Raw genomic sequence first — 27170 nt, 5'->3', positions numbered from 1 at the left:
GGCCAACTTAATCAAGTCTAGACACGAGAAGAGAAAAACTACCCCTGTAATAGGGGTCCCTCCACACTGCAAGGTTTACATGCTTGTTTTTGCTCAGGGGTAGAGGAATAAAGTGTAATATCTATCTTATTCCTCACTTCAGCAGGGTCCCTCCAGTGGTCCAACCAATCCTCTGCAGCCACACTCTAATGCTCCATACACACGGTCGGACATTCCGACAACAAAATCCATCAGATTTTTTCAGACGAATGTTGACTCAAACTTGTCTTGCATACACACGGTCACACAAAGTTGACGGAAAATCCGATCGTTCTGAACGCGGTGACGTGAAACGCGTACGACGGGACTATAAACGGGCCAGTAGCCAATAGCTTTCGTCTTGTAATTTATTCTGGGCATGAATGGCACTTTATCCATCAGAATTGTCTACACATGATCGGAATTTAAACGATCGGATTTTGTTGTCGGAAAATATTAGATCCTGCTCTCAAACTTTGTGTGTCGGAAACGATCGCACGTTTTCCGTCGGAAAGTCCGACCGTGTGTACAGGGCATTAGGCTTTCCAAGCCATGGTTGTACTCCTGCCTCCTCATTGAACAATGAGGGTTAATAGCCCTGCACTGTACAAATGTGGAGGGACCTCCCACAGACCAGAGCGCTAGAGGGAGACAAGGAAAGTGCCAAAGTCTGCTGAAGAAGGGGTAAGGTAAGTAATGATGCTTTCAAGATGTAAACCCTTTAACCCTTAAAGTGCTGAGGGCCCCACTGCAAGTTTTTATTTTTTTCCAGCCAAGAGTTGGTCCTGAAAGTGGAAGTCCATGCAAAACCTAAAATCCCTGCATCTATAGACACCAGGGATCTAACACTAACCTCTCTATCCCTGTAAAGAAAAGATGAGTATACATACCTTTTTGGAAGCTGATCTGACCCGCTCCGACCCGATCTCCAGCGCCGGAAGCTCTGCCGAGGACGCGGAGGACAACGGCTGTGAAATTAATGGGAAGTGACATCACCCATAGAGTTACTACGGGGCTTCCATTGTCCTCCGTCTCCTCTGCACCCGCCCACACAGAAAATCCACGGCTTACAGCTCAGCGTGGGATCCAGTCGGAGCGGGTCAGATAGGCTACCAAAAAGTTATGTGTTTTTTCTTTACAGGGATAGAGAGGTTAGTGTTAGATCCCTGGTGTCTATAGATGCAGGGATTTAAGATTTTGCATGGACTTTAAATTCACAGTAATCTGTATTCTTTATGCACTGGGGTCTCACAACAGAAGTGATTTTAGTACACAAGCATCTCCACCCAGTAACTAACTCACTGCTCACGATTTTGCCAATCACTTCAAAAATAAGATTGATGCTCCCCTCATCAGTTCATCCATCACAGTCCCTACCTTTTGTTTCACCAGCCCCTCCCTCTTAGATTGTAAGCTCCCAGGAGCAGGGCTCCTCTAACCCTCTTGTTTTGAATTGTACTGTTGGTGTATTGTCTCTCTTTACATTGTAAAGCACTGCTCAAACTGTTGGCGCTATATAAATCCTGTATAATAATAATAATAATAATAATAATCTAAATCCAATAACAAAAATTTTATATATTGCAACATACTAGTTCTTAACTGTGGTGGCTGATTTTTATTTATTTTTTGCAGGCTTTTATTTCTTAATTTTAACCTGGTGATCCTTCTGGCAACACACTTCCTATTCTATGGTGCCAATGCTCCCTCACTGTACTGTACCTATGGAGGAGCAGTTTTGTTAGTAGCTCACTCGGGATTTGGACTATGCCACCTCACACTCTCCTCATTTTCATAACATATGGAGAGGTGTTCTCTAGTTCACAGAGAGAACTGGGATGGGCTAGTAACTGAATAACAGAAATGTCAGTTTGTCACAGGCAGTTAGGGGCTCACTGGAATTCTAGCAGGATCAACAGGGCTTACATAAACTTCAATGAAGGATGCATTTTACTTCCAGACATGAATCAGCTTTCTTAGACAAAGGGACCTGCTACATGAAAACACACATGGGGGAATTCAATAATACTTCTGTGCCACTTTCCTGGCGTTAATCCTGCTTGTAAATATATTATTAATTAATTAATACCAACTCTCTTTTGGCGTACAGAGAGAAAAACGTGTATCTCATGTATTTAAAAAGTAGTGCAGCATAAGCTAAATTCCGGTACAAGCTCTAGACAGGTATATGAATTTGGCCCATTCTTCACTACATTTAGAATGCATGAGAGACGCTCTCATAAAACCTGCCTGCGCCAGTCATTATGATTCTCAGGGCTTATGTCATACTTCATTAAACCTTTAAATGCAGTGCACTGGTGTATCTAAAACAAAACCTCTAGCATCCATCACAAAGCACTGACTAGTACACACAGTTGTTCTGACAACTACATTTTCTACTACAGTTTGGAAAAATGTACAAATGTTATAAGGATTAGTAAACTAAACAGGGCATTTTTGTAAAACTTTGCCAATGCAGACATGATACCCTTTTTCCTGAGTTCTTGTGAGAAAATTTTCCTGAGTTCAAGTGTGAAAATGAATTATGACCACATCAAGTCAATGTCATGTTACTTATATTGTGTATACTGAGTTTATTTTTAATTTGAAGGACTCTGAGTAGGAAAGATGATAATCTTCCACAAACAAAATAGTAATCATCTGTACTTAGCACAGTGATTTTAATCCCCCTCAACAAACTTTATTAGTCATTTTGGTCATACAGTAGTACTTTAGCAGTGCCTCATATTTTATGGATATTATGCACTGTAATGGGAGCCAAACAAAATGTACGAAGAACTCTGACACACCACAATGGCCTTGCGTAGATGGACTTTGAGCTTGTGTAGATGGGCTTTTGCTTACTCCAAATAGGTTTTGCATTCTCATACAAATTTATGAGAATGCAAAGCCCACTTGAAGCAGGTCAGAAGGAGGTCAACAACTGATCAAATGAACCTGTCAATTAATTTTGAATGAGCTCAGAAACATATAACACTAATTTCAAATTGATATCCACAAGCCCAAAGCCTGTCAACACAGACCCTTAAACTGCTTTTGCTATTCCATAGACTTGTATTTGGAAGAGAAGCCTGTCAACACTGGCCCTACAGGAAACCTAGGTGGCCTTCAAATACACCTGATGCCCAGTGCTAATGAGTGGTCATCATTCATTCTGTAATAGGAGTTGAATATCATGGAATCTAATGCAACCGTGGCATTAAAGACATAATTTGGTGATGATATCACTGTGCCAGGGCACAAAAGAGAGAAGTTAAGCTCCAGGATGCCCAGTAGTGTCAGTAACTTCCACAGGAAATCAGCAGTCATAAAAGGATCAGATCTAAATGTTGGAATTTTACATAAGGACTGTGATACTCTAACTCTCCAAAAAGAGAGTTAATGAAGACAGTATGACCTTTACCATATTAATCAGTGTACAATGCAGCTATCCCACCAAGCACTGGAGGTTCCTCCTCAGCGTTGATCACTCTAAAAACTGTCATGTAGTCTGTTAATCTCCAGGAAATGTTCTCACCTTATTTAAATATTTATTCACCATCATTCCCCCCTTTTCAGTTTAGCTCATGCATGACAGCAGATAACTTCAACCCACATTCATTTTAAATATTCAATTTGATGCCTCACAGAAAATCAAATATTTATGAATCCAAAATTTGCATGTCTATTTCATACGCGTATAATGTATCAGTGGCTGCCTTTAAATATTCACACTTAGGAGGGTATAATGTTTATTTCATGTCCAGTCACTTTCCTAGCTCTTTGCAGACAACTTTGACTTGTCTGAAGCAAAAGCTTGTACTGGGATGAAAAAGAAGACACACATAGAAAGTCTTATCTAGAGACAGTCCAAGTAAATATTTTATAAAACTTGTTTGTACACTGAAGATATCAAGCATCCCTGTAGGGTCCCTGTCAAATGCCATCAGGCCATAAAAGTGTGAAATGAAAGCAGAATTACTTTTCATCAAAAAACCATAACAAGAGTACAGGAAATTCACAAGAAACCACAAGGTTCTTCGGGTGCAAATACAGTGGTGTGAAAAAGTGTTTGCCCCCTTCCTCATTTCCTGTTCCTTTGCATGTTTGTCACACTTAAGTGTTTCGGAACATCAAACCAATTTAAACAATAGTCAAGGACAACACAAGTAAACACAAAATGCAATTTGTAAATGAAGGTGTTTATTATTAAAGGTGAAAAAAAATCCAAACCATCATGGCCCTGTGTGAAAAAGTGATTGCCCCCCTTGTTAAAACATACTATAACTGTGGTTGTCCACACCTGAGTTCAATTTCTCTAGCCACACCCAGGCCTGATTATTGCCACACCTGTTCACAATCAAGGCATCACTTAAATAGGAGCTGCTTGACACAGTAAGGTCCACCAGAAGATCCTTAAAAGCTACACATCATGCCGAGACCCAAAGAAATTCAGGAACAATTGAGAAAGAAAGTAATTGAGATCTATCAGTCTGGAAAGGGTTATAAAGCCATTTCCAAAGCTTTGGGAATCCAGCGAACCACAGTGAGAGCCATTATCCACAAATGGCGAAGACATGGAACAGTGGTGAACCTTCCCAGGAGTGGCCGGCCGCCCAAAATTACCCCAAGAGCGCAGCGACGACTCATCCAAGAGGTCACAAAAGACCCCACAACAACGTCCAAGGAACTGCAGGCCTCACTTGCCTCAGTTAAGGTCAGCGTTCATGCCTCCACCATCAGGAAAAGACTGGGCAAAAATGGCCTGCATGGCAGAGTTCCAAGGAGAAAACCACTGCTGAGCAAAAAGAACATCAAAGCTCGTCTCAATTTCTCCACAACACATCTTGATGATCCCCAAGACTTTTGGGACAACATTCTGTGGACCGATGAGACAAAAGTGGAACTCTTTGGAAGGTGTGTGTCCAAGTATATCTGGCGTAGAAGGAACACTGCATTTCATAAAAAGAACATTATACCAACAGTAAAATATGGTGGTGGTAGTGTGATGGTCTGGGGCTGTTTTGCTGCTTCAGGACCTGGAAGACTTGCCGTGATAAAAGGAACTATGAATTCTGCTGTCTACCAGGAGATCCTGAAGGAGAATGTCCGACCATCTGTTCGTGTACTCAAGCTGAAACGAACTTGGGTTCTGCAGCAGGACAATGATCCTAAACACACCAGCAAGTCCACCACCGAATGGCTGAAGAAAAACAAAATGAAGACTTTGGAGTGGCCTAGCCAAAGTCCTGACCTGAATCCTATTGAGATCTTGTGGTATGACCTTAAAAAGGCCCTTCATGCTCGAAAACCCTCTAATGTAACTGAATTAGGACAATTCTGCAAAGATGAGTGGGACAAAATTCCTCCAGGACGCTGTAAAAGCCTCATTGCACGTTATCGCAAACGCTTGGTTGCAGTTGTTGCTGCTAAGGGTTGCCCAACCAGTTATTAGGTTTAGGGGGCAATCACTTTTTCACACAGGGCCATGATGGTTTGGATTTTTTTTCACCTTTAATAATAAACACCTTCATTTACAAATTGTATTTTGTGTTTACTTGTGTTGTCCTTGACTATTGTTTAAATTGGTTTGATGTTCCGAAAACACTTAAGTGTGACAAACATGCAAAGGAACAGGAAATGAGGAAGGGGGCAAACACTTTTTCACACCACTGTAGTTTCAGACAGTGGATTTACTAAGTAGGAAAACCCTGGGAGATGGAAATCATTGTTAGAGGAGAACTAAAGTATCTTTTTTTTAATGCGAACACTCTGAAATTGCAAGTTAAAAATAGTGCATGCGTGCATACTTGCAAATCTGTGTAAATTTTTTCTTTATGCATATTTTATACACTTGCAGCTTCTGTTCCATTACCTCTTATATGTATGTAATAAAGGTAGTGTTGCTATCTGAGGGAAGTGATGAAATAATTCCCTCATGGGAAGTTCCATATATCAACAGCAAAATCATTCTATGGCTGTTCCTAAGCACAACATTTTTCACAAGGAAGCAGCACATTGATGACAAAAGAAAAATAAGGAAATAAGGAGAAAAAAAACCCCAAGACAGCTTTGTTAGCACATTTGTACAGGGTGATTTTAGGATAAATGGCTTCTTAATGGGCAGTTATCATGACACATTTACACTGAAATATTTGGTTAGCATTCTTCTAATAAAGCACCATCGAAACAGTAATACGTGACATTTCATGTTCTTCAAACTTATTTTTGCTCCCAGGCAGGGCCATATTTAACACAGGGCAAAATGGGCCCAGTCATTGTTGTGGGGCCCAAAGCAGCTGCCCCTTGAGCTTGCGCTGCCTAAAAATAGCTGCTAAGTGGATTTGGGGAAGCCTAATAAAAATTTTGTCCAGGGTCCAATAAATATTAAAGATGGCCCTTTTTTTCTTTTTTTTTTTGCATGTCTGCTGATGTTTAGAAGTATAATTTAAAGCCTCACACTGCACCGATGGCTTGCTCTGGCTGGAACATTTGTTCGTCATTTGTGTATCCTCCAGATGAGCTGATCTGGACCATAGTACCATAGTACACTATGTTAATATACATAGTAACCAGGGATTAAGTGAGCTGAAGGAGGCTGGTGAAAATTGTTATCCAACCAGATGCAGTCAATGTTTGGGTGCTGCAACTGCCTGAATACAGCAACCGGCAATGTAGATTCCTCCATCCTTACTGTTTAGTGTGCATGACGGAATTGACTGATTTCTCTCATTCAGCTTATTCCAGAAGTTCTCTGTATGAACTACATTTGTGTATAGTGATGGACGAACTTCCGACGGGACGTTTCGCGAACGCGAAATGCGAACGGACCCAAACGTTCGCGAAACCGAACGTTCGCCGCGGGCCCCATTGACTTCAATGGGAGGCGAACTTTGCAAACCTTCATGTCGAATTTGCGGCCACGTGGTAATTATTAGGGGGTAAAACGTAGTCCCACCATCTGGACAATGACATAATACATGTATGAGGTGAATTTGGGATCGATAACTACAAGCATTTTTATTTTATTTGGGAAATTGTTCTAACAATTCAGGACTATGGAGCTAATGAAGGCAATGGAGGAGAGGGAAGGTCAGGGACCAGGGTAGGCAAAGAAGAGGGTGCAGGAGATGATCACCAGCAGCGTGACATACCGGAATGACACATGCACCGTGATAGAGGCATCTGACAGCAGCACCGTAATACAGAGCACTGACAGCAGCACCGTGACATACAGCGCTGACAGCAGCACCGTGACATACAGCGCTGACAGCAGCACCGTGACATACAGCGCTGACAGCAGCACCGTGACATACAGCGCTGACAGCAGCACCGTGACATACAGCGCTGACAGCAGCACCGTGACATACAGCGCTGACAGCAGCACCGTGACATACAGCGCTGACAGCAGCACCGTGACATACAGCGCTGACAGCAGCACCGTGACATACAGCGCTGACAGCAGCACCGTGACATACAGCGCTGACAGCAGCACCGTGACATACAGCGCTGACAGCAGCACCGTGACATACAGCACTGACAGCAGCACCGTAAGCAGCCCCAGGAGGAAGTCAGCACAGCACAGGGATGGTGTGATCCCCTCATAATAAGAACCCCCAGGAGGAAGTCAGCACAGCACAGGGATATCATAAGCAGCCCCAGTAGAAATATGACACCGCTCAACCTCTTCAAAGAGGAGGGTACGGGCATATAGTACGGTGTGCTTTTTTGGGTCAAGGAAGTGAGCCAAATGAATTAAGAAGGTCTGTGTTCTTGATTAAAAAAATAGTTTATAGACATATACATGGTCTACTGGTCACATGTGTTGAATTCCTCCGAGATCCATGCCTCATTCATTTTTAGAAATGTGAGGTAGTTAACACTGTGGTGAGCTAGGCGAGTACGCTTATCGGTCACAATCCCCCCTGCTGCGCTGAACGTCCTTTCGGACAGGACACTGGATGAGGGGCAAGCCAACAGTTCGATTGCAAATTGGGCAAGCTCTGGCCAGAGGTCAAGCCTGCCCACCCAGTAGTCTAGGGGTTCATCACTCCTCAGAGCGTCCACATCGGCCGTTAACCCAATGTAGTCGGACACCTGACGGTCTAGGCGTTCCCTGATGCTGGATCCGGATGACACCTGTCGATGGGTCGGCTGAAAGAATGACCTCATATCCGAAGTCACCAACACATCTTCAAACCGGCCTCTTCTTGCAGGCGCTGTTGGATTGGTACCCGCAAATCCTTCTCTGGGAGTGGGAATTGCTCCTCTGCCAGCGCACGCAAAAGCAGAATGCAGCATTTCTCGAAGCAAGGCCTGGAAGTGCTGCATTCTGACAGCCCTCTGCGACGGCGGTAACATTTCCGCCATTTTGTGTTTGTACCGGGGGTCTAAGTACGTTGCCACCCAGTACTGGTCCTTGACCCTCATGCTTTTTATACGGGGGTCCCTATTAAAACACTGGAGCATGAAGGCCCCCATTTGCACTAAAGTGGAAGCGGTGTGGTGGCCTGGCTCCTGCTCATCATCCAGGATAATGTCGTCCTCTTCATTCTCCTCTCCCCATCCTCGCACAACAGGGATCCCAGAAAGGTTTAAAGCATGCTCTTCTTGCTCCTGCTCATCCGCCCCGGCACCATCCTCCTCTGACTCCTCATCAGACTCCTGTTGTTGACTTGTCTCAGATAGAGTAGCCCCCCCTGGGAATTCATCCAGCATTGCGACTTCCTCATCTTCCCGCTCCTGCTCCTCCACAGCCTGATCAATGACACGACGCAATGCACGCTCCAGAAAGAAGGCATAAGGTACCATGTCACTGATGGCGCCATGGCTGCGACTGACCAGTTTGGTGATCTCCTCAAATGGCCGCAGAAGTCTGCATGTGTCGCGCATGAGCAGCCACTGGCGCGGTGAAAAAAAACCCAGCTCCCCAGAACCGTTTCTTTCGCAGAGTTCATACAGGTAGACGTTAACTGCACGTTTCTGCTGGAGCAGCCTATCAAGCATATAGAAGGTTGAGTTCCATCGCGTCGGGCAATCGCAAATAAGACGTCTGACCGGCAGATGGTGTCGCCGCTGAATGTCAGCAAGGCGAGCCATGGCCGTGTAAGATCTTCTGAAATGGGCCGAGATTTTCCTTGCCTGCCGCAAGATGTCCTGGACCCCAGGGTATTTGACAAGGAATCGCTGCACGACCAAGTTTAAGACGTGTGCCATGCACGGCACGTGCGTGATTTTGCCCTGTTTCAATGCGCTAAGCAGATTGGCACCGTTGTCACACACCACTTTACCAACTGTCAAATTGAGCGGTGTTAGCCACTCATCTGCCTGTGAACGCAAAGCTGAAAGGAGTGCCGGGCCAGTGTGGCTCTTTGCTTCCAGGCACAACAGACGCAGCACGGCATGGCAACGTCTCACCTGGCATGTGGAATAGGTTCTGGGGAGCTTGGGCGGTGCAGTGGAAGAGACGCTAGCAGCGGAAAAGGAGGAGGCAGCTGAGGAGGAGAGGGAGGAGGATGGAGTAGGAGGAGGAGAAGAAGAGTCAGGCCTGCATGCAATCCGTGGCGGTAAAACCAAATCTACACGGGTGCCACGGGTTACATGCTTGACGGCCGTCAGAAGGTTCACCCAGTGGGCAGTAAAACTGATATACCTTCCCTGCCCGTGTTTGCTAGACCACGTGTCTGTGGTCAGATGTATCTTGGCACCGACACTGTGTGCCAGAGATACATTCACTTGCCGCTGAACATGGCCATATAGCTCTGGGATGCCCTTCTCTGAGAAATACTTCCTTCCTGGGACCTTCCATTGTGGTGTTCCAATGGCCACAAATTTGCGAAAGGCCTCCGAGTCCACCAGTTTATATGGCAGTAGTTGGCGGGCTATGAGTTCTGACAAGCCAGCCGCCAACCGTTGGGCAAGAGGGTTATCCGGCATCATCATTTTTTTACGCTCAAACATTAGGCCCACGGAAGCCTGCCTTTTTGCAGAAAAATGTGAGCTTGGCGTGATGGAAGGTGGAGTGGAGGACAATTGTGAGGAGAGAGGAGAAGGAGAAGTAGAAGACGAGGCTGGACGGTGAGAGCCTGCAGTGTGGCTTTGTGTGTTCCGTTGCTCCCACTGGGCTCGGTGATGGCTGCTCATGTGCCTTCTTAAGGCGGTCGTCCCTAGGTGAGTATTGGGCTTACCGCGACTAACGCGTTGACTGCAAAGATTGCAGATGGCAACGCTATTGTCAGCAGCGGACACGTTAAAAAAAGCCCACACTGCGGAGCCATGTGCCGGTGTCCTGGGAGCGCCAGATGTGACCGTACATGGTCGATGACTCGCTCCTGATACATTTGCAGTCTGCTTTGTCCCTGCTGTGCAATGTAAGTCATTGCTGCTTCTCCTCCCTATCTGCTGGTCCATATCTCCCTCTGAACTCCCCTCCTCTTCCTCTCTTGTGGGCACCCACGTGACATCACTAGACACGTCATCATCAACGTCACCTTCCCCACCGCTATAAGTAGAGATCTCGGAGTAGGCAGCAACACCGGGGACCAACCTCCTCCTTGGGCTGATCTGGGTACTGGCGTCAGACTGCTGAGTAGCGCTTGTTGCTACCTCCTCTTCCTGATCCAATACCAAGAGTGGCTGCGCATCAGAAATGTCCTCTTGATATGGATCGGAAAATAATTCCAGTGACTCAAGCGGAAGGTATGTGGTGGTGGTGGTGGTGGTCGTGTTGTTGGTGGTAGTGTCTTTGGGGGTGCACATAGCAGAGAGTGAAGAAGAGGGTGCAGATCGAGAGGATGAGGAGGGTGCAGAAGAGTAAGGCTGAGCGAGCCACTCAACCAAGTCTGGTGCATCCTTTAAAGTAATTGAACGCACCTTCTGCAACTTCCCACTTTGGCTCAAGCCTGTTGCTCCTGCCCTACCCCTACCACCCCTGCGGAAGGGCCTGCCTCTTCCTCTGCATGTCATTTTTTAAATGACCCTGTGACAAAACTCTTAGTCCCTATACCGCTGAAGGACTGCTGCAGTATAGGTGAGCGGTCAGCAGTGGTGCACGTCAACCCTATCTATTGTGGACCTATAGCGGTCCTTACAGAACAGCAGACTGTACCGCACTCAAGCCTATGTACCGTAGCACCCTATACCAAGTTACCAGTCCTTATAAGAACTTTTGTGGACCAAGCAGGTTGTGTATTAGTGTTTAGCAGACTGTACGTCAGTCCCTATACCGCTGAAGGACTGCTGCAGTATAGGGCAGCGGTCAGCAGTGGTGCACGTCAACCCTATCTATTGTGGACCGATAGCGGTCCTTACAGAACAGCAGACTGTACCGCACTCAAGCCTATGTACCGTAGCACCCTATACCAAGTTACCAGTCCTTATAAGAACTTTTGTGGAACAAGCAGGTTGTGTGTTAGTGATTAGCAGACTGTACGTCAGTCCCTATACCGCTGAAGGACTGCTGCAGTATAGGTGAGCGGTCAGCAGTGGTGCACGTCAACCCTATCTATTGTGGACCGATAGCGGTCCTTACAGAACAGCAGACTGTACCGCACTCAAGCCTATGTACCGTAGCACCCTATACCAAGTTACCAGTCCTTATAAGAACTTTTGTGGACCAAGCAGGTTGTGTATTAGTGTTTAGCAGACTGTACGTCAGTCCCTATACCGCTGAAGGACTGCTGCAGTATAGGGCAGCGGTCAGCAGTGGTGCACGTCAACCCTATCTATTGTGGACCGATAGCGGTCCTTACAGAACAGCAGACTGTACCGCACTCAAGCCTATGTACCGTAGCACCCTATACCAAGTTACCAGTCCTTATAAGAACTTTTGTGGACCAAGCAGGTTGTGTATTAGTGTTTAGCAGACTGTACGTCAGTCCCTATACCGCTGAAGGACTGCTGCAGTATAGGGCAGCGGTCAGCAGTGGTGCACGTCAACCCTATCTATTGTGGACCGATAGCGGTCCTTACAGAACAGCAGACTGTACCGCACTCAAGCCTATGTACCGTAGCACCCTATACCAAGTTACCAGTCCTTATAAGAACTTTTGTGGAACAAGCAGGTTGTGTGTTAGTGATTAGCAGACTGTACGTCAGTCCCTATACCGCTGAAGGACTGCTGCAGTATAGGTGAGCGGTCAGCAGTGGTGCACGTCAACCCTATCTATTGTGGACCGATAGCGGTCCTTACAGAACAGCAGACTGTACCGCACTCAAGCCTATGTACCGTAGCACCCTATACCAAGTTACCAGTCCTTATAAGAACTTTTGTGGACCAAGCAGGTTGTGTATTAGTGTTTAGCAGACTGTACGTCAGTCCCTATACCGCTGAAGGACTGCTGCAGTATAGGGCAGCGGTCAGCAGTGGTGCACGTCAACCCTATCTATTGTGGACCGATAGCGGTCCTTACAGAACAGCAGACTGTACCGCACTCAAGCCTATGTACCGTAGCACCCTATACCAAGTTACCAGTCCTTATAAGAACTTTTGTGGACCAAGCAGGTTGTGTATTAGTGTTTAGCAGACTGTACGTCAGTCCCTATACCGCTGAAGGACTGCTGCAGTATAGGGCAGCGGTCAGCAGTGGTGCACGTCAACCCTATCTATTGTGGACCGATAGCGGTCCTTACAGAACAGCAGACTGTACCGCACTCAAGCCTATGTACCGTAGCACCCTATACCAAGTTACCAGTCCTTATAAGAACTTTTGTGGAACAAGCAGGTTGTGTGTTAGTGATTAGCAGACTGTACGTCAGTCCCTATACCGCTGAAGGACTGCTGCAGTATAGGTGAGCGGTCAGCAGTGGTGCACGTCAACCCTATCTATTGTGGACCGATAGCGGTCCTTACAGAACAGCAGACTGTACCGCACTCAAGCCTATGTACCGTAGCACCCTATACCAAGTTACCAGTCCTTATAAGAACTTTTGTGGACCAAGCAGGTTGTGTATTAGTGTTTAGCAGACTGTACGTCAGTCCCTATACCGCTGAAGGACTGCTGCAGTATAGGGCAGCGGTCAGCAGTGGTGCACGTCAACCCTATCTATTGTGGACCGATAGCGGTCCTTACAGAACAGCAGACTGTACCGCACTCAAGCCTATGTACCGTAGCACCCTATACCAAGTTACCAGTCCTTATAAGAACTTTTGTGGACCAAGCAGGTTGTGTATTAGTGTTTAGCAGACTGTACGTCAGTCCCTATACCGCTGAAGGACTGCTGCAGTATAGGGCAGCGGTCAGCAGTGGTGCACGTCAACCCTATCTATTGTGGACCGATAGCGGTCCTTACAGAACAGCAGACTGTACCGCACTCAAGCCTATGTACCGTAGCACCCTATACCAAGTTACCAGTCCTTATAAGAACTTTTGTGGAACAAGCAGGTTGTGTGTTAGTGATTAGCAGACTGTACGTCAGTCCCTATACCGCTGAAGGACTGCTGCAGTATAGGGCAGCGGTCAGCAGTGGTGCACGTCAACCCTATCTATTGTGGACCGATAGCGGTCCTTACAGAACAGCAGACTGTACCGCACTCAAGCCTATGTACCGTAGCACCCTATACCAAGTTACCAGTCCTTATAAGAACTTTTGTGGAACAAGTGAGTTGTGAATGTTTAGCAGACTGCAGCAGAAGGGCAGCAGTCAAGTATAATATCCTTTCTATATTTGGAAGAAAGAATATTATACATGTACAAGCCTATTACTGTACCACTGATACCAGTCCTGAAAAGAACCTTTGTGGAACTAATAATAACAGCAAGTCTTTAAAATTACCCTCACTGCCTGACAACACTGCTTCCTTCCTGTCCCTATACAAATTGGCAAAAAAAGAGAACGATTAGTGGTTACTGGAACAGCTCTTTTGTGGACCTTGATAGTAACAGCTAATGATGATGATGATGATGATGATGATGAAAGACTAATCTGGCTGTCCCTGTAGCATACACCGTCCTTTCCCTTTCTCTAAACTAACAAAAGACACTCAGGCTGCTGCAAGAATCAGCAGCACAGCAAACCTATCAACACCTAACACCTATACCAGTCCTGAAAAGAACTTTTGTGTACCAAATAGCTAGTGGTTTATCTCTCCCTACTCCACACAGGAACCTGTCCCTATCGTAACAGAAGAAAGAATGTAAAATGGCCACCGGATCGGGTGTATTTATAGGTTAGGGGGAATGTACAAGTGTCCATGTGCTGTCATGTCTCAATTGGCTGTCCTGTATCACATGATAAACGTGTCACCAAAGGTTAAAGTTCTTGTATACATTAAACACGTAAGTCCGCCGCGGCGAACGACGGAAAAAGGCGTTCGAACGTGCGGACCGCGAATGTCGGAAATTCGCCGCGAAACGACCGCCGGGCGAACCGTTCGGCCATCACTATTTGTGTAATAGGATGGCTAGATCTTTAATCGAATCCTTTTTTCTCACCTTCCTTTATTTCTTTAAATTAACAAATGTAAATATTTTATAAATGATTAAAATTGAAATGACAAACATGTTATACTCACCTGCTCTGTGCACCCTTTTCTCCCCACTCTTGGCCCTTTTATTTCTGTGTCTGCCCCCATAGCAAGCACTTGGGGGCAAATGTGCTGACTTGCTCCCAGGTGGGCTCTGTGTGTCTATAGACACCCACAGCATGTTCCCTTATGAATGCTGCTAGTAGATAGAGAACCAGAGTTCAGAGAGAATACTAAGTATGATAATGGCATCTGGGAAACCTACTTCAAAAGCCACAAGAGCCCTGCTTACAAATCAGTGGTATGGCCTTACTGCAGAATATGTCAAACATCCCATAAGGCTGCATGACCAGTCTCACTGCTACCTCCATGCCTCGTGCATTCGCAATAGGAAGTCAGCTGTGAGACATGAGGAAATAATTGGAAAGAGGGAGATATCACTGCTCCAGGAAAACAGACAAATGGTAAACCTCTCTCTCGGTTCGGAAGCCGTAGGTGCTGGCAATTGCTAATAGCAATTAGCAATGTCCAGAATCAGTTCCTGTTTATGAGGAAATCATTGCCGATACCCAAATCCGGCATACCGGGGATCCACAGCGCTGAGAAGAATCGGCTGCAGGAGGACAGCAATGGCTTCTATGAGCTGGCAAGTTTCTGCTTCCTAAAAGTCAGCAGCTACAGCATTTGTACACACAGGGTTCTTTCTGTAATGTTAGGCAGAGAGAACTCCAGGGGACACTGCAAATTCCATTCTCTGCTATATGAATGGGCTGCAGTGTGGAATAACACTGCAGTGTCCGACAGGGAGCCCCCATGGTTTTGCAACTATGCATGTATGCTCAGTTTTTTATCTTGCAATTCCAGAGTGTTTGCCTTTAGTAAAAATAAAAAATAGCTGTACAAGATATAAAAAGAGTAAGTTTATTCAGGTTAAAATAACACATTGTGAATACAGATATCATGAGCAAACAGTGAAAAGCAAATAATGCAATTAAATTATATACAAACAGTTGTTGAGTATGGGCAAATGATTGTGTAGTGGATTGAAAAGAGAAATCGACAAAATCTATACATGGCAGATAAATGTATATATTACACCGGATGAAGTATCAGGACTGGACGGTAGGTTATACTATGGGACCACTGGCAGCCAGATTAACAGCGGATCAGAAAATCTACATGGGGTACGAGTGCCACCAGCAAATTAAACAGGCACACTGCAGTTTCCATTTCTTATACTATAAGATTTCTTTGTCTTGTAGGTTGATGTTTGCCATAAGACAAATATAGAAATAAACTACTAGCTGCCATTTTAAAGTGCCCCATGCCATTCATCTTGCCATTCTATCTAACAGTAGCTGTACTATGAGGCTGTTGTAAGTTCAGCATTGTCAATTATCTTCTTGTTTCATGTCACAGCTCTTTAAAACGGAAAAAAGCCTTACAATTAACTATTCTTCACATTTTCCCCATACTTTTACCTCTCCTATACACTTTTGTAAAAAAAAGATCTAGTAAGTACTTACCTATTTTTAATCTGATCTGGTCACGTGATCCTGTAGCACAAGGAAGCCAGAGCTGCAAGATCACATACTGTAATAATAACAGATTATAAAGTACACAGGGTATGCATCAGTGGCGGCCAGTCCATTAGGGGCACACAGGTGCCACCCCCCCCATCCATGCATCATGCCCCCTAATCTACATGCAGGGCACCGGATGCATGGATTCCAACTGGAGGGTGGGGTTTTTTAAGCATGCGATTAGAGCCAGAGGCTCTAATAGGCTTCAAAAAAAGGGTGGGCTCGGGGCGCAGAGCACTGCGCTCCGAGCCTACCCAGTTGTGTGACAATAACGAATGAATATTCGCTATTGCCACACTGATCCTCATCCAGGACAACCAGGAAGCGGTTCTGAGACCCCTCACCCAATTGGCTGAAAGGACAAGCGATCCTAATGGACGCCTAGGAGGAGGGGGGGTGACCAACCGACCGACAGTGGAGGGGGGGTTTGCTGCCGGCCAACCAGGGTAGTGGTTGTTTGCCACCCCCCCCAAGAGAAAAACACCAGCCACCACTGATGTGCAGGATAGATAGGAGGAGGGGAGGGAATGTTTTAAATAGTTAGTGTTAGGCCTTTTCCACCTTAACAATATCTAGAGGACAGATGCAAAAAATTGTAAAAGTTCATTCTTTTCACTTTTACTTCAACTGTCTGGTTTTCTCCTTTCCACTCTGCCTGGAACAATTTGTTTTTTTGTATTTGCTATGGTCAGTAATAGCTCCAGGCCATAGAAACGGAAAGATGATGTAATTGTATAAAGAACAATTGTTAAAAAAATTGAGTTTACCTTTAAAAGTCAGATTTTTCACAGCTGCTATCTAAGGATTGCAAAAGAGCTGTGACAGGGAGCAATAAAGAGCTTTTAGCAGCCTCTATGTATAGGTAATGGGAGATGAGATGGCCAGAGAAATGGTTTACTTTAGAGGTAATTTGAAATCAATTGCCTGTATGCCTGGGAGCCCTTTTCCTGATAAAGAATTCTGTAACTACATATTCACTTGCAGGGCCACCTGCTGGGGAAATGTGGCATTGTAAAGTGATCATTAGATACAATGGCTCTCTGTTGGAGCCACTGAATTTCACTGGCTGAACTAAAGTGGGTTTGCGTGTGCTTCTTTGGTTTCCAAAACTCATGTTTTTAACATATTAGCAATTAATTTATGTATTTTTTTATTATTAAAAAACCTTAATGGGTTAAAGGAAGAAAATAATTAGTACAATATTGGCACTGTTGTTGCAGAAGACTTATGCATCATACATAACGTAGTAATCACAGACAGTCAGATGTTTTGATTCCTGATCTTTGCTGGCTTGTGGCTTTTAAAATGAAAGCAACCTCAGTGTGATATCCCACACTGTTAGTAATAACAAGAATACATTTGTGCATAAACACTGAAACCACTATACAGCATATTTAATATTCAGTATCAGTAATTGCTTTAAGAGGGTTGACTAAATAAGTTTGTCTTTAGTCTATTTTTAGCTGTCTAGGGTCAGACCCTTTTAGGGCCTTTTTACGCCACTACACGTTATATAAATGCATGAATTAAAGTACAATGTTGAAGTTCCATTTTATTTTGTATGACACCCCAATGCACCTTATAAGATGCAATGCAGCACACTTGAGGATGTGAGCAATCCGTGCATGATAATGTGTTGTATAACAAAAAAATGTTTCAAGTTTGGTTTAATTGTAATACATAGCTTTGCTAACTTAATGTAGCACATGTTAAATGTGCAATTCGCAAATAAACCCAGATACCGCAAAAACAAGCATATATTACAGATACGCATAGCTGTAAACAGGCCAGCAGATTGAAAGCCTTGCAAACAGTAGTAAGGTTGCTTACACTGCAACAGATCAACTTTTCCTTACAAAGTAATTTCTGATTAATTGGTAGTGGTTACTGAACTTTGCCCATCAGTTTTCTTTTTTTGCTGCCATGCTGAATAGGCATGCTTATCTATTTCATAGAATTACGTGACAAGAATACCTCTATGGAGACTATGGAGAGGATAATAGTAAAGAGCATACACTCAGAATGAGGAGGACATTGTCTGTCCAAGCATTCATCAAAAAAGGTTAAAATGTAATACTAAGGGATACTGACATGCCATCAAAAACACTTTCATTTCTATATACTATTATGAGTAGGAGAAAAACAAAAAGGAGAGCATCTTTCTTTTTATCCTTTTACAGCAGTAATGACCAACAGCTATAGCTTAAGCATGAATTAAAATTGTTCTTACAATAAATAATTGCTTTACCTCATTCTCTGGAGTGGGAGATGATGTGACAGAGCTAAGGGACCCTTTCCGTGAGCCAGGAAGATCTGTTGGTGCAGATACAGGACGCTCCCACTGGGTGGCTCCAGTTGGAATGTGCCAGTAGTAAATTCCAGCAATATCATTGATTTTCTTCCAGCCTGGTGGTAGATCGGGGTCCGTTTGTAATGTATGGTCGCTCCATATATCAGCTGTAAATAAGAGCAAAACAACACATTTACATAACTGATCATAAAATTTAATGAAAGGCACATTATGGATGTCTGAGTGAGACACTCACAAATAGAAGTTGGACAAATATCAAATCAAAAATTCCTATATCTAGTCCCAGACATTGTGGCAGGTCCAGAAAAAAATAAGCAGATTCCCCACACCCCCTAAAGCATACTGCAAAGCAGAGCATTCCCATTGGATGATTCTAGCAGGTGTATAGTGGGATTGCTGAAACCACTTTAGTTATATTACTCTATACCCTGAGAAAACCAATGAGCCTTTGTATACATCTTCAAATTCTGACTAGTCTTGGTCAGTAATTTGGAGCAACGGTGAAGACCACTTAAGTTGGGCCGGTTGATATCTGTTCCTTGAGGCAGTAGTAAGGCTTGAATAGTTAAAAGAGACTAAGTTGGTGGTGTCTTCCTAAAAGTTGAGGAATAATCACCTAAACGGCCCTTAGCTGCACTGCAGCTTCATTGCTCCATTGGATATCGGCACTTTCTAGGTATCAAACTTGTATTGAGAGTTTTAGTATTCATCAGTGACTTAGTTATAGACAAAAACTCTAGGTAAGAGAAGTTGGAGAATCCCATTCTCCTTCTTACACCTACAATTACTATTATAGAGTTATCACAGAAAGGACATGCCCCTAGCAAGACCAAATGTTCCACACTTCGTAATAATGTGCCCGTTTTGTAAAAAAGCTATCAACTTCTGCATAGCCAAGACACAGTCATGATTACAACAGACCACTTGAAATGGAATAGAACTGCAGTCACTCGTGGCTGCAGAGAAAACTTGGAAAAACGATTGTTGAGCAAAACCTTTCATATACAAGTACTGTAAATACAAACACTCTTATTTTTTTGTTGTCAGATAAAACATCAGAAACTCTTTATTCTTAGTAGCTGAAAACACAGTCACTAAAAATAACTTTTCATCCATTCCTCCTTTCATGTAAATGCAAATAAAATAGGTTCATTCTGAGGACGATCCTGTCTATTTTGAAGCTAAAGAGAAGCGATCAGTATGTCATTGGTTCTAATTGGTGGTTCTGTTTAGGATGCGTGGGAGAAGATGTTTGAAGTAGAACTCCATAAAGATGTCCACTGCAGTATCAAAGATTTCTCCTTGAGCTGTCATCTTGCAGACGGCGTTATGATGTATGTCAGCAGTGTACAGCATTCAGTCCTGCGCGAAACGCGGATCATACTCACAACCTGACAGTATAATAAGCTTGTGCTGCAATTAAAATACATTTTAGATGCCACAATAAGGTTGGAAGAATTAATCACTGTTTTGTTCTGATGCATTTCATCCATTTTCACTGCAGAAAATGAAGCAGAATTCAATTCTAAAACATAGCGATTGTAATATAAATTATCTTCCAATCTAGGCTGCAGAGTGAGCCATCCAGACATGTTCAATTTGAGCCTGATGAACACCAGCAATATGAAAGCTGAACAACCTTGTCTTTCAGGACTGATAAATGATTCATTAGGAAATTCCTTTTTAACATTCACAGTTAGTGCATGGTCTACCTATTAAATTCCAAATCAGCACATCTTATAATCAATGTCTTTTCAACATCCAAGGGACACTTCTATATATACTTTGAAGTCTTGTACTGCATGCTGAGAAAAAGATCAAGAGTACAAGGAGCAGACTGTGAGCCCAAACATCTTTTGTCAGAGGTATGTTACAAGTACTCAAGTCCTACCAACAAAGACTCCCCAAGCAACAGTTAACGAACACCGAAGATCTACTTTAGATAGTTCTAATGAGCAGTGTTAGAACCATCTAAAAAAATTCCAGTGATACCTTGCTGCTATGGAGGAGCACATAAGTTATATCTCCAATAAGTCCACATTTTAGCAAAACATATCTAGTTTTGGGGTCATGGAAATTATTTGGCCTTGTTAGAGTAAGCCTCGTCAGTTCCAATTTGCCAGATTTTAGTCATATAGGAGATTGGGATTTCTAACCCAATTTTTAATATTCTGAAAGGCTTGGGTTTGTCAATTACGTCCAAAGCTTTCACATATGCATTGGAACACGTGCACAGCCTTTAAAAGGGAAGTTATAAATCCAATCCAGGACACAATCAAGCTTCTCCATGAGCTCCCTGCACTTTCTCATGTGACACCTGATCACATGACCAATAAAGGGTGTAAATGGTTAAATATTATTGTGCCCTCTTTATTTGTAAATTCTTTATTTATTTATAGTGTTCAGTATGAAAATACAATAAATGCTTATATGTAAAACTGTATACAGCATCAACTGAAGCATCATCTCAGTGATATAGATCCATCTAAACATGAAAGTACACCTAAGGGTACAATGCTGGGTTAAAGCAACACCAAACACTACAATTGTCCATTTTGAATGTACAGTTTAAAAAAAACATAAATTAGGTATAGTCTAATATAGTGCAGTTCCGCATAATGTAATTATGGGGTGCAGGCATCGTCACTACTAAACACCAGTGACAAATGTCAATTGCAACATAAGATGTTGTAACAGAGAAGACTATGGGGTTGATTTGCTAAAACTGGAGAGTGCAAAATCTGGTGCAGCCGTGCATGGCAGCCAATCAGCTTCTAACTTCAGCTGGTTCAATTAAGCTTTGACAAAAAAAACCTGGAAGCTGATTGGTTTCTATGCAGAGCTGCACCATATTTTTAAGTTGTTAAGTGGAGTCCAGTAGCGCCTTGGCTTCATCAGAAAATATGAACATGTTCCAATTAAGCCACATTGCAGAAGCGTGATATTTGCTTTGAGATGAGAGAATCAAGTCCTCCATTGTATTCAGTTCCTCCACTTTTAAAATACATAGTGATATGGAGGGTGGGTCTTTCAATCGGAGTGCAATGCATGATTTGCCAGCATTAAGAAGATGACTGAGTATTGATTTTTTATATATTTTGGCCAGAATATCTAAAACATGGAGGCTGAAGAAGGAAGGATCACCAGGGAGAACGTAATTATTCGTACCTCCCAGAAATGTGACAGTTTTGGGCAGGACCAAAATATATGTAGTATGGTACCCTGTTCCCCCTGGAATCTCCAACAGTGACCTACCCTCCTTATAAATACATACAGTGAGAAGGGCAGCAGCCCCATGCAGTGGTCCATGATTGGTGTCTCATGAATGATGGTCAATGGGGATGAGTATAGGGATATGGGGCAAGGGGAGGGTCTACTCTAACCAGAAACAACAGAGGACAAAAGTTAAAAAGGTAAAAACACCCTAGAATACAATGGAAAAGACAACCATGAACTGTTGAGCTTTTCATTGGGTTAGTAATATATCAAAAGAAATCACTAGTATCTACAGCCCAAAGTAAGCCCCTTAAACATGTCATACCTCAGAATACAAACCGAGCATATGAAGAAAAAATAAGCAAGTGTTGCCATCTGCAGAACAAAACTGAATGGCAAACAATGAAAGTCCAGAGAAGCAGTTTTAATCAAATTTTAAGCCCATCTGTCCTGTGTTTTCCACCCCCTCTCCCCCAACCTCTCTACTGGTTAAACAGGACTGGCTTTACAATAGGATGGCCTAAGGGGAAGGAAGGCAGGGTCACAGGCCAGTTTTCACCCACATCATAAATTCACCTAGAACGCATCACCTGTCTGGTGTGTTGCAGTGCATTGTGTTAAGGAATGCGCTACCACAACGTATCAGTGTTAATTTTGACATCTAATTTTGATTCAGTTTTAGTTATAGACTTTCAACTAAAATGCCATTTAGTTTTGGTAATATTTTAGTCTTTTGACTAAAATTCAATTTTAGTTTTAGTTATCTGAATTGTTTTAGTTTTAGTTGTATGCTAGTCGACTAAAATCACCAGTACATTTTAGTAGTCCAAAATTGAATGGGTTTAGTGAAATGTTAATGCATTATTTAAGCATTTCTTCAATATTGCCAAACTCATTATATACTCCTGGAGTAAAAATCGAATAACAGGTTATATTTATGGTATTAAGGTTTGAACATGCACTACAGACACAGATTTAGCTGCTGTGATATATAATGTCTTTAGAAATAAAACCAAGTTTCATAAACAAACAAATCTATTGCTTTTATACAAGCAGAAGTACAACCTGAAAATATAAAAAAAAAAAAAAAAAAAACTGTAAACTCTATTGGCTGTAATGCCATCGCAGATTACCTGATAATCTTACCAACAAAATGTTAGGAAAAAAATAAGAAAAGCTTTTTTTTTACTTTAAGCAGCTTAGTAGATTCCCCCTACGTATTCTTATGTGGTAGTGAAGTGTTAATTTTGACAGCAAATTTCAATTTAGTTTTAGTCATAGTCTTATGACTAAAATGCCAGTTAAGTTTTAGTCGTATTTAGTCGACCGAAATAGTATTAATTTAGTAGACGAAAATATTTTAGTCAATTAAATTAACAATGCTGTGCACATTCACTCTTTTTTTAATGAATGCACTAAATGGCTAACATTTCTGCATTGTGTGGCCCTAAAAGACATGCATTAACATGCAGTGTCAAAGTGAAATAAAAATTTTTGAAAGGGGCCTGGATTTTTCCTAAAGGTACAGTACTTAATATAACTGGATACTAATATTTATAGGCAAAGTTGATCCAGGGAAAATCCGATTGCCTCTTGGGGAATCGGGAAGCAAATTGGATGCTTTGCTGGGTTTTTTCCCTTCCTCTTGATCAACTGTTGGTATATGATTGTGTATACAGGATTGTAAAAAAAAAAAAAAAAGTCTCCTTTTATTGGTTGAAGTAGAAGGATTTGCATTTTTTTCAACCAGACTAACTATGTAACTATAAAAATCAATATGGGTTGTTTGCATTGCAGTTTTAAATTTTACCGCACATTATTGCAATGCATAAGTGTAAACCCAGCTTTAAAAAAAAAAAGCTGTATTGAGAGAAATATGTAGCCAGCTATTGCTGACCGACTTTTAAAAAGGCCAACTGGCTGGCTGGCATGTTGATTTAATGGTTTCAATGTATAATAAGAATACCTTCAGAACTGATCTGAATGCTTGTTCCAGGTCTGAGACCCAGATAGTACTACAAACATCATATAACAATTAAGAAGTTATCATTTAGAATTAGAGAGGTCAGAGACGACATAATCTCTCTGCACGGGTCACTTTTAACATTTGAGGAACAATATATCAATGGGTAGCTGGATGTCAGAAAGTCATCGGCACCACATCTCTTAGGCTGCGTACACACGGGCGGACTGTTCGCCCAACTTTGTCCGCTGAACAGTGTTTCAGCGGACAGTCCGCTCGTGTGTGGGCTTCAGCGGACAGTTTCAGCGGACAGTCTGACGAACAAAGTTTTTCGGAATTCCCGTAAGACAGTCCGCTGAAACTTGGTTTCGGCGGACAGTCCGCTCGTGTGTAGGCTTGTTCGACAAACTAAGTTTCGCGCATGCTCAGAAAGGATTTACACGGCGAAGGTTGCATTGCAGTGTATTGGACGTCGAATTTTAATAATTTTAATTTTAATTTTAATACAGCAAGTGTCCATACGATTATGGAAAAATGCAGTAACTCCAGCTCTACATGTTTCGCCATGCAATGGCTTCTTCAGGAAACTTTTAGCGAGTACTGCACATGCAATCACTATGAATTAAAAATAGCAATATTTAAACAAACAAATAATTGATGTCAATCAAATCAACAATATAAATAATACATTAGAAATCCACAGTGAAATTACACATCTCGCATATGCTAGATATGTCATTTACCTGTGGATTTGTTATGTATTATTTATATTGTTGATTTGTTCGACATCAATTATTTGTTTGTCAAAATATTGCTATTTTTAATTCATAGTGATTGCATATGCTGTACTTACTAAAAGTTTCCTGAAGAAACCATCGCGAAACATGGCGAAACATGTACAGCTGGAGTTACTGCATTTTTCCATAATCATATGGACACTGTATGATGATAATATACACATGACTACAGGATGACTGACGTGCTTTTACTGCTGTACCAACCACCCAACTCCATAATTGCCCCTTCCCATTAAATGAGACCACACCTTCTTTTTGGAGTATTTAGTGGCCGTAGCAGCCTCTTTATTAATCAAAATATAATAATTTAACGTATAACAAAATATCAACAAAACATAGTTTAACTTCAAACCCTGAGCGCGTTGGTCATCTGCAGTAAAAACTCCCCCCTCTCCACCCCATTAGCATATCGATCCAAACAAGCACTGCGGTAATATTCCTTTAACTAGGCCTCAAGCCGACATGCTGGCTCAAAGACACCAAACTATTTTACCGCAGTGCACCCATTCACCATCAGCCATATCAACCCTCACTATATGGCCATATCATCAACGAGCCCATATCTCCAATGGGTCCCGCATCAACTTCTGTGGGGAGGGGTTATCTTCCTGTACCTGCATCGACCAACACCCGCCAACCGCTACGACATCCAACACCTCAGACCTGAAATAGAAAAAAACAAGTTAACCAGTCCTCCCCCCCCCCCCCCCCTTTCCGGTAGAATCTACCACAACCACTCCGTCCAAGGTAAGGGAGGGAGGGTGGGAACTGCACAGCTTGCACTGACGCCGGGGCGTAGAGCGCGCACACGTCATTGCGCTGACTCCGCCCCCCGGCCAATCGCTGCAGTCCACTGTCCTCATGACAGCCCTGCACCTACGCTGCGCTCTCGTCTTCGGGCTGTGCTTTTTAAACTAATGTTTTCAATAAAATTGTGATATATTTTATATTATTTTTGTGTCTTGACACATTTAAAGTCCTATATTTCCCTTTTTCCTCAAAATTTTAGGCACAATGCCTACTTTATCTGTCCAGCCCTAAAAAGCTAATTTACATAAACTGCAGGTAGTGTCTTTTTGTCTATTATAATTACCAGGATTCCATATTTTTCAGCTGCTGACTAGCAGATGACAGTTCACATATAAATCACTGGTATGTGCGATATATCATTATGACATATGTTTACATGTGAACACAGTAAATGGCCACAGGGTCTTCTACTCGGCTACTCTGACTGGAGGGCAACTTTGTCACGATTGGTTTTACAAAGAATTTAGGTTCAACAACGTAGTTCCTCCAACACCATCTTTCTAAAAAAAAAAATATGTTTATTATGAGAGTGAACAATAAGTTATTGGCTTTTGTTACAAAAATACGTTTTGATTTCTGCGCAGGTATTTTTCTATTACAAGTTTGAAAATGATTGAATAATCTATTTGTTGTTGACTACACAGGTTTTTCCTCAAATTTTTAAAATGTTGGTATGTGTCACTAATATGCAATCATATGCACACACAACAACTGGAAGTACAGTATACTGTATATACAGCCAAAGCTTTTTTTTCTTTTTTGATGGCATAGTGGAGGGGTCGGCAACCTACGGGCGGTGGGCTGCACCCAGGCCCGCCACCGCTAAATGTCCGTTCTGTCAGTGCCTGTGATTAATTCACAAGCACCCAGCCCGTGGACATTTTTGCTGCTCTCCTCTTCATTGGACAGCAGCCGGTATCAGAAGGCTGGATGGGGGTGGGAACTGCAGAAGTTAACTTTTTACATTAAACAGCAGGTGATTGGTTGCCGGGTGATCCTAGCAACCAATCGCCAGCCTGGTAATGTATAAAAGGTAACTTCAGCAGTTCCCGCCCCCATCCAGCTCTGTGATGCCGATCTGCTCTGCTGTAAACCTATGTAGGGTAGGAGAGTTCTACCTACACAGTGTGTGTGAGATGGGGTGCAGGGGGGCAGAGGACACTATGGGGGTACAAAGGACACTAAAGTGGGGATACAGGGAACAGAGGAAACTGCTTTTGGGGGCACAGGAAACTTGTTATGGGTGGAAGGGGGCAGAGGACACTATGGGAGTTATGTAAAGGGGGACAGAAGACACTACTATGGGGGTACAGAGGACACTGCAATAGGGGGATCCTATTAGGGACCCCATCACCCCTGGGGACAGATATGCCTCTCCCCTGGGGGAAAGGGATACCATGTCACCTGGAAACAGGGACCCCTTCTCACTTGGGGATAGGGACTCCATCACCCCTGAGGACACGGACTCCATCACCCCTGGGAACAGGGATTCCATCACCCCTGGGGACAGTGACACCATCACCCCTGGGGACAGGACCCCGTCTCCCCTAAGGGACAGGAACCCCATCTCCAGACCCTGCTGGCTGGCAGGGCTGGCGTCAGTCACCCTTGGGTGTCAGGGGAGGGGGCAGTAAAATCCAAATCCCCAGCCACATGCTTCCTCAGGGTGAACTGGCTTTGTATTAGCACCTTAAAGTGAGTTAAAACTGTACTGTTATTATTATTATTATTATGTTAGGATTATTATTATCTTCATTTCTATGGTGCTGGCAGGAAGGCTGACATGTTTATGTTGTCGGAAAATCCGATTGTGTGTGGGCTCTATCGGACTTTTTCCGTCGGAAATCCCAACGGAAAAAGTTTGAGAGCTGGATCTAAAATTTTCCGACAACAAAATCCGAGCGGACTTTTTCCGATTGTTTGTAGAGAATTTCGACGGACAAAGTGCCACGCATGCTCAGATTAAATTACAAGACCAAAGCTATTGGCTACTAGCCTCTACATAGTG

General features: G+C 43.2%; 1 protein-coding gene across 9 annotated transcripts in view; it reads right to left on the bottom strand.

The window, feature by feature from the left end:
• The window catches only part of APBB2 (amyloid beta precursor protein binding family B member 2), a 505529-nt gene that overhangs the window by 191925 nt on the left and 286434 nt on the right, over window positions 1–27170 (bottom strand). For all 9 annotated transcript variants that reach the window (XM_077477579.1, XM_077477581.1, XM_077477584.1 and 6 more), the window contains one exon: window positions 18314–18522. In XM_077477579.1, coding sequence (XP_077333705.1) covers window positions 18314–18522 — 209 coding nt within the window. The remainder of the gene's footprint in view (window positions 1–18313; window positions 18523–27170) is intronic.

This window comes from Lithobates pipiens, unplaced genomic scaffold, assembly GCF_037356315.1.
Source record: "Lithobates pipiens isolate NorthernLeopardFrog02 unplaced genomic scaffold, aLitPip1_a1.2 Scaffold_13, whole genome shotgun sequence".
Taxonomy (NCBI): domain Eukaryota; kingdom Metazoa; phylum Chordata; class Amphibia; order Anura; family Ranidae; genus Lithobates; species Lithobates pipiens.
This window is presented reverse-complemented; position numbering and strand designations above follow the sequence as displayed.